The sequence below is a fragment of the Cetorhinus maximus genome, chromosome 5 (genome assembly GCF_964194155.1).
Source record: "Cetorhinus maximus chromosome 5, sCetMax3.hap1.1, whole genome shotgun sequence".
NCBI lineage: Eukaryota > Metazoa > Chordata > Chondrichthyes > Lamniformes > Cetorhinidae > Cetorhinus > Cetorhinus maximus.
Genome location: NC_135883.1, coordinates 92758141 through 92776334, shown reverse-complemented (window position 1 = coordinate 92776334; position 18194 = coordinate 92758141). Strand labels below are relative to the sequence as shown.

Sequence of the window (18194 nt, the reverse complement as noted above, 5' to 3'; positions counted from 1 at the left end):
CCTAGTCGGAAGATGAGGTGCTGTTCCTCCAGTTTGCGTTGAGCTTCACTGGAACAATGCAGCAAGCCAAGGACAGACATGTGGGCAAGAGAGCAGGGTGGAGTGTTAAAATGGCAAGCGACAGGGAGGTCTGGGTGATGCTTGCGGACAGACCGAAGGTGTTCTGCAAAGCGGTCACCCAGTCTGTGTTTGGTCTCTCCAATGTAGAGGAAACCACATTGGGAGCAACAAATGCAGTTGACTAAGTTGAGGGAAGTGCAAGTGAAATGCTGCTTCACTTGAAAGGAGTGTTTGGCCCTTGGACGGTGAGGAGAAAGGGAGTGAAGGGGCAGGTGTTGCATATCTTGCGTTCGCATGGGGTGGTGTCGTAGGAGGAGGTTGAGGAGTAGGAGGATATGGAGGAGTGGACCAGGGTGTCACGGAGGGAACGATCCCTATGGAATGCCGCCGGGGGGGTGAAGGGAAGATGTGTTTGGTGGTGGCATCATGCTGGAGTTGGCGGTAATGGCGGAGGATGATCCTTTGAATGCGGAGGCTGGTGGGGTGATAAGTGAGGACAAGGGGGACCCTATCATGTTTCTGGGAGGGAGGAGAAGGCGTGAGGGCGGCTGCGCGGGAGATGGGCCGGACACGGTTGAGGGCCCTGTCAACTACCGTGGGTGGAAAACCTCGGTTAAGGAAGAAGGAGGACATGTCAGAGGAACTGTTTTTGAAGGTAGCATCATCAGAACAGATGCGACGGAGGTGAATGAACTGAGAGAATGGGATGGAGTCCTTACAGGAAGCGGGGTGTGAGGAACTGTAGTCGAGGTAGCTGTGGGAGTCGGTAGGCTTGTAATGGATATTGGTGGACAGTCTATCACCAGAAATTGAGACAGAGAGGTCAAGGAAGGGAAGGGAAGTGTCAGAGATGGACCATGTGATAATGATGGAGGGGTGGAGATTGGAAGCAAAGTTAATAAATTTTTCCAGGTCCCGACGAGAGCATGAAGCAACACCGAAGTAATCATCGATGTACCGGAGAAAGAGTTGTGGGAGAGGGCCGGAGTAGGACTGGAACAAGGAATGTTCCACATACCCCATAAAGAGACAGGCATAGCTGGGGCCCATGCGGGTACCCATAGCCACACCTTTTATTTGGAGGAAGTTAGAGGAGTTAAAGGAGAAATTGTTCAGTGTGAGAACAAGTTTAGCCAGACGGAGGAGGGTAGTGGTGGATGGGGATTGTTCGGGCCTCTGTTCGAGGAAGAAGCAGAGAGCCCTCAGACCATCCTGGTGGGGGATGGAGGTGTAGAGGGATTGGACGTCCATGGTGAAGAGGAGGCGGTTGGGGTCAGGGAACTGGAAATTGTTGATGTGACGTAAGGTGTCAGAGGAATCACGGATGTAGGTGGGAAGGGACTGGACAAGGGGAGAGAGAAGGGAATCAAGATAGCAAGAAATGAGTTCTGTGGGGCAGGAACAGGCTGACACGATCCGTCTGCTGGGACAGTCCTGTTTGTGGATTTTGGGTAGGAGGTAGAAGCGGGCCGTCCGAGGTTGTGCAACTATCAGGTTGGAAGCTGTGGAAGGAAGATCTCTAGAGGAGATGAGTTCAGTGACAGTCCTGGAAACAATGGCTTGATGTTCAGTGGTGGGGTCATGGTCCAGGGAGAGGTAGGAGGAAGTGTCTGCGAGTTGACGCTCAGCCTCCGCGAGGTAGAGGTCAGTGCGCCAGACAACAACAGCACCACCCTTGTCAGCGGGTTTGATGACAATGTTAGGGTTGGACCTGAGAGAATGGAGTGCAGTAAGTTCAGAGGGAGACAGGTTAGAATGGGTGAGAGGAGCAGAGAAATTGAGAAAAACCTGTTCCTTAGGCAATTAATTTGGTTGCCCAACACAAAGCTTGGAATGAATAAATGATCAAAATGTTGACCAAAAGCCCTTGAGGTTTTTGTACATTTAAATGTTTTAGTGCTTTTCTGACATTGCCCCTACCCGTGCAATATTCATTATAGTCATGTGACAAGTTTTCATTAGAAAGCCAGATTGAGTTACTGTAGAGTGTATGCTAACAGTTTAGCTTTAAACAATGTTGCAGTGGCATAGGAGTTCTAAAGTGGCTGTATTCATTGTGTTTTGGTGATATGCTGGTCACCGTGGCATTTATAAATTGTGATCACAGTCATTTTAATTCAGATCTATTTGAAAAAAAAAGAAATGATTATCACTTAAAAGGAGAAGGATTGTTTTTAATTCCTTTGGAAAATTAAATGGGCAGTATCTCAACTGACAGTTAAGAGCTAATATCCAACAATGATTTTCCAGATCTCGTAAAAAGTCACCTCCTGAATCTTGCAAGGGTCTAGCCCTGGCCCTCTCTTCTTCCTTATGTACAAGTCTCAGTGACATCATCTGCAGGCACATCATCTGCTGATACTGCCCTCTTCTACCTTGTCATCACTTCCATTGACTCTAAAACCAAATCTCTGCTCTGACTACCCCTATGACATTATTAATTTTGTCCAAATGAACATCTGGAGTACAATTTAAAAAAAAGTTGGAAAAACACAGTAGGTCAGGCAACATCTGTGCAGCAAGGAAGGTTGGGTTAATGTTTTAGGTCAGTAATCTTACATCATAGAACTGAAATGTTAACCCTACCTTCCTCTTCCCACTGATGTTGCCTGATTTGCTGAGCGTTTCCAGCAATTTCTGTTTTGTTCTGTGCTTTGTTGCTTTTTGAACATCTGGAGGCCATCATTTTTGATCAAAAGCAAAATACTACGGACACTGGAAATCGGAAATAAAAACAAAAAATGCTGGAAAATGTCAGCATGTCTGACAGCATCTGTGTAGAGAGAAACACAGTTAACGTTTCGAGTCCGTATGGCCCTTCTTCAGAGCTCTGAAGACCTGCTGAGTTTTTCCAGCATTTTCTGTTTTTATTTCATCATTTTTGATCCCTGCCTTGAACTCCATTCCCTAGTTACAGGCTCCAGCTGAAAGTGACTGTGTGAATCCAGCATCTTGTTTCACCCAGGGCACAGTTTCAAGTTCCACATTTTATCAATCAGCAATTTGCTTACTTCCAGCTGTGCATCATTACCTGCCCCTGCCCCTCCCTTCTCTGCCCCTCCCTCTTCCTTATCACAGCTCTAGTCTTGATCTATGCATTTGTCATCCTTAGGCATAATTTTGCCAATTCCATTCTCATTGGCCTCCCATCCACCATCCCCCATAAACTCAACTGACTGTGGGTGGGGTTTTCCAGGTTTCCCAACCGCTGCTAGGATCATCCAGTCCCGCTGAAAGACAATGGACGTTTGGTTGGACTGCCGCTTCCCCCGCGGCAGGTCCAGAAAATCCTGGCCTGTATCCCGCTAAAAATTTACCCCTCATTCATCCCCTGCCACGTTCTCACCCCCCAGCCTGCCACCCACCAATGTACAACTTAAAATTCTGATCTTCATCTTCAAATCCTTTTAAGCCGTAAGCCTCACCATTTTTTTTTTTTGCAACTTACATAAGCATAAATGCTCCACCAACTGTTTCTGGCCTTCAGGCACCCATTTGGGCATCCTGCCCTTTTGTCCCACGATTTGTGACAGAACTTTCAGCTTCCTTGGTGGTTCTTGCTGGGATTTCTCCCTAAACCCTTTCCTACTACAGTACCGGGAGTGTGCTGTACAATTGGAGGTGCAGACTCTCGGATAAGGAGTTAAACTGAGGTATTCTCTGTCCTGTTATGTGTACATCACTGATCCTGCCCTCCTGCCTCATGTGCCCCAAATCTGTGTGTTGAGAATCAACCTACTCAGTCACATGAAGACCCTTGGCAGAAACCTGCGCCCCTAAGTAGGCGTCATCCTCAAATCGAAGGACCGCTGATAATGAGGATGACATCATAGATCTTGTGACATTATTTGAAGGAGAGCTGAGAAGTTCTCCTGAATTAAACAAAAATACCTGGAAAAACTCAGCAGGTCTGACAGCATCTGCGGAGAGGAACACAGATAACATTTCGAGTCCGTATGACTCTTCAATAGAACTAAGGGAAAATAGAAAAGAGGTGAAATGTAAGCTGGTTTAAGGGGGGTGGGACAGGTAGAGCTGGATAGAGGGCCAGTGATAGGTGGAGATAACCAAAAGATGTCATAGACAAAAGGACAAAGAGGTGTTGAAGGTGGTGATCTTATCTAAGGAATGTGATAATAGGTGACATTAAGGGTAGAAAGCAGGACAAGCAAGGTACAGATAGCCCTAGTGGGGGTGGGGTGGGGTGAAGGAATTGAAAAAGGCTAAACGGTAGAGATAAAACAATGGATGGAAATACATTCAAAAATAATGGAAATAGGTGGGAAAAGAAAAATCTATATAAATTATTGGAAAAAAGGGGGATCGGAAAGGGGGTGGGGATGGAGGAGAGAGTTCATGATCTAAAATTGTTGAACTCAATATTCAGTCCGGAAGGCTGTAAAGTGCCTAGTCGGAAGATGAGGTGCTGTTCCTCCAGTTTACGTGTTTACGGAGCCTCCCCGTCCACCCGCCGGATCCATCGCTCCCTCCGTCCCGCCGGTTACTCCCTTTCCCATTGAGGACCCGACAAAAAAGTTCTCCTGAACGTCTGACCAACATTTATTCCTCAACCATTATCATTAAAACAATTATATGGCCATTTATTTTGTTGGACCTCGCTGTGTGCAAATTGGCTGCCAGGTTTCCCATTGACTGCGCTTCGGAAGAACTTAATAGTGTGTCAAATGCTTTGCTTATGAAATACAGTGCGTATAAACATTGTACAGATGCAGGTCCAGCCCCTCTAATCAATATGCATAGAGAGGTGTTGACATTGAAAAATGGGTTTCTCTTTTCCCTGTTTCAGTCACGGGATAAACGCCCCACCCCAAAATATAACTAGCTACCAAAATACTGGCACAAATCTAATCTCTTACATACGAACATACGAATTAGGAGCAGAAGTAGGCCACTAGGCCCCTCAAGCCTGATCTGCCATTCAGTAAGATCATGGCTGCTCTGAATGTAACCTCAGAACTTTCCCCAACCACACATAAGCCTAAACGTTTCATTTCTACCTCTTCCCAAGGTACACAAACTATGTTAACTGAATTGTTCTGCTAGATTAATTCATTCAGTTTCTCCTTTCCTATCATTTAATTCCCTCTGATGTTGACTATTCCTCCTTGTATATTACAAACCCCGCATCCATGCCCACTCCCAGTCTACTAAGCCCTGTTTTCTACTGTTTAGCGTTTGTTATATTTTTTATTTTGTTATATTTTTCTGTTATAAACTGCTATGTCCACATTTCTAATGGAAACTGCTTATATAAACTTGTCACTATATGCTCCTGCTAGTGATGGTACTGTAGTTCAGTGTTGTTTCCCAGCTTCTTGGCTTGTACTGCAGAGAGTTCATGCACCTGCCACTCTTGCTTCCCAAATTGTCATAAATTATACTATTAACTATAAAAATAATGTATAGTAAATACAAAGAAGTAGAGAATGACTTTAAAATGGGAAGTGAATTATACCTGCACAATTTAGTTGGCATTCAAAAAAAAAATCACATGTTAAAAATTTGTTTTGATGAAGGGCCAGGCGATGGCGGAAGGATTCCATTGTGTTTCAAATCCTAAAATACTTTAGTGTTGTCTCTTTTAATATGCAAGATATGTAGGCCAAGGCACTGGGATGTTTAAATGGAAGCTGTGAATTCTACTTAGGATGAAACATCATCTGTCATCGTGTGAGTGTCAATACACAACCTGTTCTCTGGTTTGTCACTGAAATGTGAAGGGTTTGTCTTACTTTTATTGATGCCTTTGTCAATAAGCAATTGTCATGAGGTTGAAGTGATCATCCAGGCAATTTGGGCTTGTGAAATGTTCACATGCAAGATTATTGCAGGTGATGTATAAGGTTGCTTGGGGCCAAACTACTCTAATGTCTGTCAAAGAGTGAAAAGCCACTGCCTGGAATATATAACTGGTTTAAAAACTTTTTTTTAAAACCACTATTTAGAATCAGTGGCTTCTTTTCAAAAAACGTACTTCAGGAAGAAATACCTTTAGGTGTGAGAGGCTGCCTGAACCAGGTATAATTGCTGTCTCCTATCCCTTGCTGTTTGCTCTCAGTTCAACCTTATTTCCAGGGGACATACTAATTTAGAATTCTATAGAGCAAAGGTGCATATTTACATGAAAAAAACCTCATTAAAAAGATTTTGGGGGGGTGGAAAACGCTAAAGAAATGCAAACACGTTCTTACTTTTATCTCAGTGAACTATTTTTAAAAACTGGTGTTTAAGCTTGTTGATTTAACTTGCCTCTGCTTGTACTTCCTTAGTAATAAGATTGATTAGCAGTTTTGGCGTCAGGTATTTGATCTGCCTGGGTTGGTTTCCCACCCAGCCTTCAGAGGCGAGGAGTGCATAGTGGGGAACCCATGCCATTTCTGGTGTGTGTACCATTGGTACAAGGGTAGATTGTTAAACTTGAACACATTATTCCCAGTCATTTTTTGTATAAGGCTGAGATCCAGTTAGGAGGTGCACTGCTTCCTACGGAAGCTACCTTTTTCAGCCAATGCGGATAGAGTTTGGGTTGAAGAAATTTATTTCGGGTGTTGTATATATTAATTTCTTCTTGAGCTGCTTTTGAACAGCCTGCTCAAATGTCATTCCGATCCCACCCCCGCCCCAGGACACAAGCTAAAACTATTTCTTTAAACGGCATGCCAGCTGGCCTTTAAAGAATATCAGGCTTAAAGAAAAATAAAGACAACCAGAATCTAGAAAATAACACACTGTTAAAAAAAAAATTCATTTTTGATTAATGACCTATTTTAACAGGTGATGGATGTGGTCACATGCTGTTAGGTCCAGGCAGTGGGACGTTGACATCAAGGAATTATCCTGGAACCTACCCAAACCATACCTGGTGTGAATGGCAAATTCAAGTGCCTGAAGGAAAGAAAATTTTCCTGAAATTTGGAGACTTAGATTTGCAGCAGTGCATCTCCGATTACCTCAAAATCTTCAAAGGAACATCTTCATCAATGACTGAATATGGTAAGTTCGTGACTGTAATTGTTCAAATCTAGTAAATGAACTGAATTTAAATGACAAGCCAAACCTGAAGTGGTTGATTCATATGTACTAATCAATGTGACTGTGATAAGGAGCAATTACTTGCAAATCAAGTCTGGAATAGGTTAGTAGAAATGGAATGAAGACTTCAGTGGGATTTTATCTTCGTTAAATGGTAAATAACATAACCTCAACGTAAACTGTGTTTTGAAGTGGAGGTGCCTGGACCTAAGTGAGTCTTGTTGTATTTTTGCCAACACCTGCTCTTGTGTTCACCGCTAGACTACATCTTTCAGCAGCAGCTCAAATCTATTATGAACTAAATCCTGGGTTTTTATCCAATATTGTGAACAGGTTTAGCAATTTGCATCTAATTGTGATGTGTTGTGCATTGGAAAATATATGGGATGTCTGCCACCTTCTGCCATCATCCTCAAAGGTGTAAAATAACATGTCCTTGATCAATCCATTCCATTAAAATTACTTCAATTAAAATTCACAGGTGAAAAATACAAAAGCAAAAATGCACAGCAAGATATTTAGTACAATGATCAAACTTGTACAACACTGCAGCTATTTACATTAAAAAGAATCTGACTGTCTTGAAGTTCTTTTTAATAAATTCACAAAAATACAGCCTTTAGTGCTTAGTTATAAGAAGCTCCTGGTGGCACCTATAACAGGAAATAGGGAACTGAAAACCTTGGGAAACTGTCAGTTTTAGAGCATTTTTTCTCTTGAATATCAAGCAACCTCTTCTCAATAAGCAGGTAATCAAAACATTAAGGGCTGAGTTTTTGCTCCTGAATCGGGTGCACAGAGTTGGAACCCGTCTCAGGACAAAGTGCCCTGGATGTTCAGCTTTTTCATGGTAGTGGGGGGGATGGTGGCGTTAACGGGAGTCAGGCCCACTACCCCCAGAAAGAGTGCAGAGGCAAAAACAGGAGCTGCAGGGTGCCGAGTGGGCCGATTAAAAGCCCCGACCCTGTGTTCTGGGACTTCGTCTCAGCGGGAAAAAAAGACAATAAAACCAAGAACAGCCATCTAGCCCTCACCCCTCAAATCTCCTCACCCCCCTACACATTGCCTCATCCATGCCAACTCATGCCCTCCATGCCAACCTATACCCCTCCATGCCAACCTATACCCCTCTACCCATTCCCATGACCCCTTCATACCTCTATGCTGACCTATGTTCCTCTAACCAGTCCCATGACCATCTCATACCCTCCAAGCCAACCTATGCTCCTCTACTCACTCCCATGGCACTTTACAGCTCCTTTGTCAACTAAGTGCCAACTCAGGGCAACACTTGATGCCCACCTGCCCCCTGCCCCCCCAACTCATTGCCATGGCCCTTTAAAGCCCCTATACCATTTGTGGAGGATGACGGGATGGATGTGCGATGGCAATAGGATGAGGATGAGTGTTGGCTGTTGAGATGGAGATTTGAGGAGGTGCCCGGAGAGAAAGGAATGTGTGTAAACAGTAAGGTGTGTCAGTCAGAGGAATGCTGTGCAGGAGAACGCTGGGGAGGTGAGAGAGTGATGACTGACATCTGAAATTGGTATAAAGCTCATCATAATGAAGTCACTTTTTTATTCATTCACGGGATGTGGGCTTCGCTGGCTGGGCCAGCTTTTATTGCCCATCCCTAGTTGCTCTTGAGAAGGTAGTGGTGAGCTGCCTTCTTGAACCTCTGCAGTCCATGTGGTGTAGGTGCACCCACAGTGCTGTTGGGGAGGGAGTTCCAGGAGTTTGTCCCAGCAACAGTGAAGAAACGGCGATATATTTCCAAGTCAGGATGGTGTGTGGCTTGGAGGAGAACTTCCAGATGGTGGTGTTCCCATCTATCTGCTGCCCTTGTCCTCCTAGATGGTAGTCGTCATGGGTTTGGAAGTTGCTTTTGAAGGAGCCTTGGTGAATTATTGCAATGCATCTTGTAGGTGGTACACACAGCTGCTACTGTGCATCGGTGGTGGAGGGAGTGAATGTTTGTGGATGTGGTGCCAATCAAGTGGGCTGCTTTGTCTTGGATGGTGTCCAGCTTCTTGAGTGTTGTTGGAACTGCACTCATCCAGGCAAGTGGGGAGTACTCCATCACATTCCTGACTTGTGCCTGTAGATGGTGGACAGGCTTTGAGGAGTCAGGAGGAGAGTTACTCGCCGCAGGATTCCTAGCCTCTGTTGTAGCCACAGTATTTATGTGGCTGGTCCTGTTCAGTTTCTGGTCAATGGTAATCCCCAGGATGTTGATAGTGGGGGATTCAGTGATGGTAATACCATTGAACATCAAGGGGCGATGGTTGGATTCTCTCTTGTTGGAGATGGTCATTGCCTGGCACTTGTGTGGTGCGAATGTTACTTGCCGCTTGTCAGCCCAAGCCTGGACATTGTCCAGGTCTTGCAGCATATGGACATGGACTGCTTCAGTATCAGAGGAGTCGTAAATGGTGCTGAACATTGTGCGATCATCAGCGAATATCCCCACTTCTGACCTTATGATGGAAGGAAGGTCATTGATGAAGCAGCTGAAGATGATTGGGCCGAGGACACTACCCTGAGGAACTTCTTCAGTGATTTTCTGGAGATGAGATGACTGACCTTCCTTTGTGCTAAATATGACTCCAACCAGTGGAGAGTTTTCCCCCTGATTCCCACTGATTCCAGTTTTGCTAAGGCTGCTTAATGCCACACTCAGTCAAATGCTGCCTTGATGTCAAGGACAGTCACACTCACATCACCTCAGGAGTTCAGATATTTTGTCCATATTTGAACCAAGGCTGTAATGAGGTCAGGAGCTGAGCGGTCCTGGCGGAACCCAAACTGGGCGTCAGTGAGCAGGTTATAGCTAAGCAAGTGCCACATGATAGCACTGTTGATAACTCCTTCATTACTTTACTGATGACGGAGAGCAGGCTGAGCGGGCAGTAATTGGTCAGGTTGGATTTTTCCTGCTCTTTGTGTACAGGACATACCTGAGAAATTTCCACATGGCCGAGTAGATGCCAGGGTAGATGTCATTACACCCTTTCTGACACTGTATTCAGGTTCTGGGCACCACACTCCTGCTGCTCACATCCAGCCACGTATGTTTCATCAGTGTGTCTGACATCTTCCTCCCATCCTGAGGAAAAAGCACATTCCTTCTGGTCCTTACTGCCGCTAGTATGGCCTCCAGGGAGGAGTCAGAGAACCAAGGAAGATGGCAGGGGAAACCTTCATAATTCTTCCTCTTTGTTTTACCTCACAGTCAATGTTTCCCACAGCTATTCTAACCCCCTGCTGCAGTCTATTTAAGTAGAGATGCTTTATTGACAAAAGTGCGGGTCGTCATCCTGCTGCACTCTATGATTAGTTGTGAAACCTTGAAGTGGAATGCTAAAGCCTAAGCTAAGCTGAGTGGCTAAGTTTAAGGGCCATGGCAAAGCTCGCTGCAAATGTAAATGAGTTCCTGGCCCACTACCAGCCTCCCCGCTGTGTGCCAGATAAAATTCTGCCTACTATTTGCGACTATTTTTTTTAGGAGATGTTGTCTTCCCTAGTTGCCAGGTAAACTGCTGTGTGGGTGCGTGGGTGTGTGGGTGGTGTGGAGAATGGTGGAAAAGTGATCTGTTTTCCCTCCTTTCTAGGTGAGCAGCTGCATTTCACTTGGTACTTATCAATTCTTTGAATCAGTTAGTAAGCAAATTTAAGGAATTGTTTTTATTCATTCATGGATGTGGGTGTCGCTGGCTACACTGTTCTTGATTTTACAAAATCTTCTCAAATTACAGGTGAATTTATTCATATCAGTTTTCACCCTGGAGAACAGGTGATTGCCGTTCATCTAGTTTAAAATGGGAGTGCACCAAATGAAATGTGTCCAACTGGATTTAATAAGCAGTAATTATATGACTCATTCTTTGCAGGATGTGAATAAGAGTTTGGCATATTGACCTGACTCTTTCCACCCACTTCAATTTGGTAATTACCTGCTATCTATCCCCACCACCACTCCTATTGCACAGCCAATATTTTGAATTTGCAGGCCTGTCTTCTTTTTTGCTCACCAGTATACAGTTGTCTGCATTTTAAAACAAGTGGAAAATTATTAAACTGCTATGTCCAAATCGGATACTAGAGCAAAGTACTGCAGTTACTGGAAATCTGAAATAAAAACTGAAGATACTCGACAGGTCTGGCAAGATCCATGGAGAGAGAAAGAGTTAACATTTCAGGTTGGTGCCCCTTCGTCACCACTGAAACTCTTTTTAAATATGTTCATTCTTGCACTATGGATGTCATTAGCAAGGCTGGCATTGATGGTCCATCCCTAGTTGCCCAGAAAAGGTGGTGGTTGACCTTCAAAGAGCAGTCAAAAGTCAAACAGATTGCTGAGGGAGTAAAGTCAAGTGTAGGGTTGGTAAGACAGGTTTGCTTCCCTAAAAGATATTAATGAATTAGTTCAGATTTAACTAGAATCTGAAGCTTCATGGTTACTTTTACTGATGCCAGTTGTTAATTTCAAGATTCATGTCCTCTGAATTATTATTCCCGTAACATCATCATTGCACTCCTCCCTCATTAAAGGGTCTCATGTACTAGAGCCTCTCATTATGCTGGTCTCTTCCAATACCAGTTTTTGGATGAAACAGTTTGTTGTATTTAATCTCTCCTATCCTCTACCTTATCACAGATCTTTCCTTTTGCTGTCCTTCCTATCCTCCTCCCTTTAACTTGCTCAAAACCTATTACATTTCTAACTTTTCCCAGTTTTGATGAAAGGTCATTGACCTGAAATGTTAACTCTGTTTCTCTCCACAGATGCTGCCTGACCATCTGAGTATTTCTAGAATTTTGTGTTTTTAGTTCAGATTTTCAGCATCTGTAATATTTTGCTTATGTAGTGTAGTTTGTTGTATTTATTCATTGGCTAAGAGTTCATTCTTGGCCTAACTATAAAGGTCAACTGTTCTATTAATGACCTATCAATGGAAAAAGCACTTTTGCATATTAGCACCATTGAATTAAGCAAATAGATACTCTATTTTCTACAAGCAGGGAGAAGGAGTAAGGAAGAGCCTGAGCTGGGTAATTCTGTTACATTGAAACCAGTTAGGGATCGTGTTCCTCAAGCTTTTGAATTCCTTATCACGTGATGCTAAATATTTGACGAGCAACATTTTAGAATAATATGGATTATATATTATACTATATATTTAAAAAAAAGGTCCAGCTTCAGATCTGCCTTTTGGCTTTATTCTGATTAGGTTATAGCCCATGTTCAACTAAAGAATGGAATAAAGACCTTAAGGTGTGTGAATGTCTAATTCCTAACTCTGTCTTCTGTTGGCAAAAGTTTAACATTTTTACAATCCAAAGTTGAAGTATGCTAACTACGTGAAATGAATTGCTAATGTTCCACAGTACTCTAAAATTATTAAATATATCTATTTAATTTTGATATGTTGGCATTCATCAGAAAGACAAATGTCATGGTCCAGGATGTTGCCAACCCACCACCACCAATCTGTCACTTGATGAAATGAACAGATGCATTGCAAAAGCTGCAGCTGTTATGTCCAAGAGAGTGCGGAACAACAGTAACCTGACTGAGAACACCAAACCGCAAGTCTACTCAGCCTGAGCCTGCAGCGCACTCTTCTACAGGCTGAACAGTTTCCACCTACCCTGTCTCAGACATATCCTTGCCATCTCTTAGCGGAACAAGGTCACCAACTCAGAGTTGCTAAGCCAACGACACCTGCGCTGGCTCAGTCATGTTCATCAGATGGATGATGGCTGTGTACCCAACGACCTTCTGTACAGTGAACTGGCCACTGTGACCTCCTGGGTGTTTATACCTCCGCTACAAAGAGACCTGCAAGTAAGATATAAAGATGGTGGATATTGACACTGATATCTGACAGACAGTCGCTGAGAGCCGTGAACTCTTGAGGCTGATTGTTTGGAAGGGCATGGAAAGAGGTGAGCAGAAATGAAAATCTCAACTGGCCAAGAAGAGGATCCAGAGAAAACAGCAGCCAGCGAATTGGGCACCTTCTCAGCCCACTTGCTTCCTCTGCAGCAAATCTGGCAGCTACAGCCATGCCAGAGTGGGGCTCCTGAGCCGCACCAGGCGATGTTTACGCAAACCATCACTTACGAGACAGAAGGCTGCCACAGGGTGCAGGCCTTGTGAGCATTGAATTTGAAAGAAATTAGGAAGCTCTTTCCAAATATGCTTTCCCCCATAATTATTTCCATTCAGTCTTCATTGAAGACAGGATTTCAAAGCTTGTAGCATAGGTTCTGTGGTATTGTAATTAGTATGTGGCTAGATGAGGATGTCAAACAGGAACTATAGGAGCAGTATGAGGGGGAGGAGCAAATTGCATTGGGGAAATGGAGCCAAGATAATTGCAAAATTGCTGTAACTTGAAAAAAGTAGAAATGGAAATGAAAGGAAGGAAGCTTAGTAATGTTCACATGTTTCAACCAGTTGGTTAAGGTTTTAAAAGCATAATGTGTTCATCTGTAAAAGGTTGAGGTTCAATAATAAAACATGTGGACATCTGTAAAAGGATGAAGAATCATTTTGAGGGATAAACAAACCTGCATTTTCAGCTTCTCTCGCTCTAGTTTTGTGTTTATGTACCATTGGTCTTTAATGTTGACTTTGTTCCTATAACTCTGCAATGAACTCGCTTTATGACACCCGTCTCATTAGGTGGCACTAAGACAGACTCACTAGAACTCTGTTTTATCTTTGGTTTGTGTCAATGTTTTGGATCTGAATTGAGAAAGCATTTGGGTATGGAGTTAAATAACTAGGAAAGAGAAACACCATCGTGTTTCGGCCCCCATTTACAACCATTAGACTCCTACTGAAAAGTTGATTTGTATTGACTTTTGGTGTTCTTTGTGGTTGAGAAAAGCTTGCTGATACTTGTTGTCTAGGCTCACACAAAAGGCATAACCTTATATGTCAGTTGTTGGTGTCTATGGAACCATACACCAGCAAGATTCAGCCCCTCAGGGAGTACAGCTGTATTTCTATTATTTTTCAAAATATCATTTTCAGAGAGTAAGCTTTTTTTCTTTTGTATAATTGAAAGGAAAATCTAGTGTTAGTGATTAATTTAGTCATAGTCCCCCAAATGGTCATTGTAATCAAATGATCATGAAATAAGAAGTTGTCAGTACTGTGATGATCTATAGGGCAGCTTTTAAACCTCAAGCTGGCAATTGAGCAGAGAACTGCTCAACTTTTGAAGTGCTCTTGATGTTGAACAGCTGAAATACCTAATTGTACTAAACTGTAAATGAACTTGGAGAAACTTGACGTGTGTCGTATTTCAGGATGTTTGACCATGTAGCATTGGAAGGATTGGATATGCTTCAAACTGAAGGCCACAAAAGTATTCACCTCTTGCCTGTTGCCAGAGCTGGAGGCAGAGGGAGGGAGAGGAAAAGAGATACGTAGTTAAGACCGACCATTCCAATCCAATACGGCGGGGAGTGGAGAGGGATGGAGGGATGCTGATGTAAAACCGTTCTGTGGATCATTCACAATTCATTTGAAAACAGAGGGAGTTAGTTTAAGGAAACTAGCTTACAGCTGAGGGACAGGAGAAAGGAAACAGCAGGTTTGATATTAATTGCAAAACTCCGCTGAGAGAGGAAGGTAAAGCCAAAACCAGCCTATGTTAAATCAAGAGAGTAGACTAGGCTCAGAGCAAAGTTGGTTTGATCCAGTGATGGAATTGTCCAAGAGGCATATTGCTATTGCTTACATGTTAGGAAGAAGGATGCTGGGTCAAGTCCTATTGTGGTGAGACTTACTTCAGATGTTTATTCACTATTCACTAAATGACTGAAGTATAAACATTAATAGTTTCATGCTTGGTGTTGACTTTTGAATGATTGGTAAAACTAACAAGAAAAGTAAACAGAAAAGCTTGCATTTTATATGGCATTTTTTACGACCTCAGGTTAGCTCAAAGTACTTTGCAGTTAATGAAATACTTATGAACTTTGGTCACTTTTGTAATGTCGACAAACAGCAACCAGTTTATGCACAGTAAGATACCACAAAGGTGCACATTTGGAATATTATCCTATAATTTGGTCAAAACAAATTTTTGAAAGTTGACATACTTAATAAGGTAATGAGCAGATAATTTGTCTTCAGTGAAGTTGATTAAGGGATAAGTATTGGTTAGGATATTGAGGAGAATTCCCTTGCTCTACAAACTCATGACATGGGATCTTTTTCACTCTAAGGGCAGACAGGGCCTTAGTTTGATGTCTCATCTGAAAGATGGCACCCCTGGCAGTGCGGCACTCCATCAGTACTGCACTGGAGTGTCAGCCTAGATTTATCAATCCTCTGAAATTGGATGAAATGTGGAAGATTACAGTATCCTGTCCACATAACAAGTGGTTCCTAAGGTCATGCTATTAGTGTCTCGATATTTGATAGTGAAAGTAAATCTCTGTACATAAGGGTCCCGCTTAAACTGAGAATATCTAGTACAAATCTAAAATTTGGAACATTGCACCACCAGTACCCAGAGATTATGTTCCAATTAAGCCCTCAGTTGCTACATTAAAACAGCTGAATGAAAACTGTCAAATCTGTGATGTGTTGCTAAACCTCTTCTTTTCCTTTTTGGTGTACCCTGAAATATTTTAAAGCTTCAGCAATGCTGTTCAAGCTTTTTAAACTGTCAATACCATTAACAAGAGAGAAAAAAATGCATTTAATGCGCAAATATAGACCAAGGCCTCTTAGATGCTGCTAGCTTATCAAGGCTGTTAAAGTTAACTTTCAGTTTAATACTACTGGCTGCCCTCAGGTATTGGCAAGCAAGGATTTGATGCTTGCATTTGCATGCAGCTTTCACTCTATTTCAAAATCAACTTGGGCACTTTCATCCCCACTAATTCAAATGTTGTTGATGGCTAGCTTTTGGAATCCAAAAACAAATACATTCTGTATATATGTGCATCTGTGCGTGTGTCTACGTGTGTGTGTGTATATGAAATCAAAGGACTAAATGGAGAAATGATGGCAGAAAATTGTTCAGAAACCACTTTAGCTACTCTGCAATGTTTAGAATATGGAATTGATCATGTGGCATTATGAGATCATTATAGTAATTGCCACAAGGTAAAAGTAAACTATATCATTTGTTCCGCCACGTGATCATTTACAATACTGAGCATGTCAACTTTCAAAAACTCGATTTAACCAAATTGCAGGTTAATATTTCAAATGTGCACCTTTGTGAGAGGATGAGGCCCTTCATAAAAATGATTTGCTTCTCTCAAAGACAGATATATTTTTAAAATTATTCTGCCGCTCCAATGGAATGAATGCAGTAGGACACACACTAATATTCTGTAGTTGAGGCTTGTAAGTAGTGGCAGTCTTCCATCTCGTAAGACAATGGTTTTGTGCTGGGCTTATAAATACAATAATCAAATAGCCTGAAAGGGTGGTTAAAGCAGATTCTGTACTAAATTTCAACAGGGAATTAGATAAACATTTGAAGAGAGAAAATTTGCAGGGTGACAAGAGAAGAACTGGGGAGTGGGACTAATTGGACAGCTCTTTCAAAGAGCCGACACTGTCAGAATGGGTCAAATGGCCTCCTTCTGCATTGAAGCATACTATGATTCTATATGTTCGTCGCTGCAGCCAGGATATTAGACAGCCAATTGAATTAAATATTCTGAAATTCAATAAATAGTGCACTAAATATGATTGGTTTGAAATCTTTAGAAACAATTAAACAGACCTTGACTTTGCCTGTCAGTAGCAAAGGAGGAGCACATTCACTATTACCTCACTGATGGTTTCTCTTAGAGTTTCTGCAGGCTTTTCAGCGTAATATCCTCTAATCTGCCATCTATTCTAGTGCAGCGCCCTCTGCAGGGGATATGTGGCATTTGTGAATAAAGCAAGAATCAATGAGGCTCTTGAACCAATCAAATTGAAGAATCCTCACAGATGCACAGACCATAATTTTTATACCAGTATTGGGAACTGGACATCTGGAACATTCCAGGTCCCAACCCCACACAATGGGCAGAATTTTCAGGTCGGCATGCGAGTGTGCGCCTGACCCGCTCGAGCGTAAAATAGCATGAGATGATGTCGGGCAAGCATTCCAATGTCATCCCGCGCTTACGCGATATTTTGGTCGGTGGGCGTGCGTAGAAGTCGGAAGCTTGCCCGCCAACAATTAAGAGGGCAGTTGAGCCCATTAAAGTTGTGATTGCCCCCGATTTTTTTTTTGTGGTCTGTCCAACCTCACAGTTGACGGACGGGTGAATCAGTCAGGTGGCCTTTGCATTTTTCTTGAAACTTTATCTAAGAGTGGATGAGGTTTCCCTTATTAAGCAAAAAAAAATCTATGGGCAGAATTTTTATAATGTATATGTGATGTTTCGACATTTTTGCTCTGATTTTAAAATCTTTATTTAATACCTTTGAAGTCTTCAGCTCCCTGAGGCATCTCTCTGCCATCAGGGAGCTTTCATTCCGCGCTGTCTTGCACTCGCGCTTACGTCAGTGCCTGCCCTCCTTCTGCCCCCATCCCGGCAGCGCTGAGCATTTCAGCGCACACGTCACGCTAGCTGGCCATTAATTGGCCGGCCAGCGTGAAATCGCGATCAAGGGCCAATCGCAGGCGGCGGTCCTTTGCTCGTCTGCTCCCGGGCCCACTGATTGCGCCTGCACATCAACCTATAAATCCTGCCTAACATCAGCAGCAGTGACGTGATATTTAAAGTGGCAGCTTCTAATTGGCATTGAGGCATTCACCACGCAATTAGGAGTATCAGGTGCAATCAGGCAACTGGAGCTGTGACTGAGCTTGCTGTTGCCTTTGCAAATGGATGCGCAGGGAGAGCACAGGTTCCAGTGGTGCGTTTGGGGAGTCCTTTTTTCCTCACTCAAATTTCGGAAAGATAAGATTCGGCACAACTTCAAGCGTGAATTTCAAAAAAACATTGAGGCACTAAGAAGCAGTTGCTAAGCAAAAATAAAGCAATGTTATAGCAATAAATTGGTAAGTCTTAAGAAAAAGAGTAATTAATAAAATTGACCA

At 42.9% G+C, this 18194-nt stretch overlaps 1 protein-coding gene across 1 annotated transcript in view; it reads left to right on the top strand.

The window, feature by feature from the left end:
• The window catches only part of dcbld1 (discoidin, CUB and LCCL domain containing 1), a 123865-nt gene that overhangs the window by 19065 nt on the left and 86606 nt on the right, over positions 1 to 18194 (top strand). Inside the window, exon 2 of the mRNA XM_078542203.1 lies at positions 6856 to 7074. Within this exon, the coding sequence (XP_078398329.1) occupies positions 6856 to 7074 (219 nt within the window). The remainder of the gene's footprint in view (positions 1 to 6855; positions 7075 to 18194) is intronic.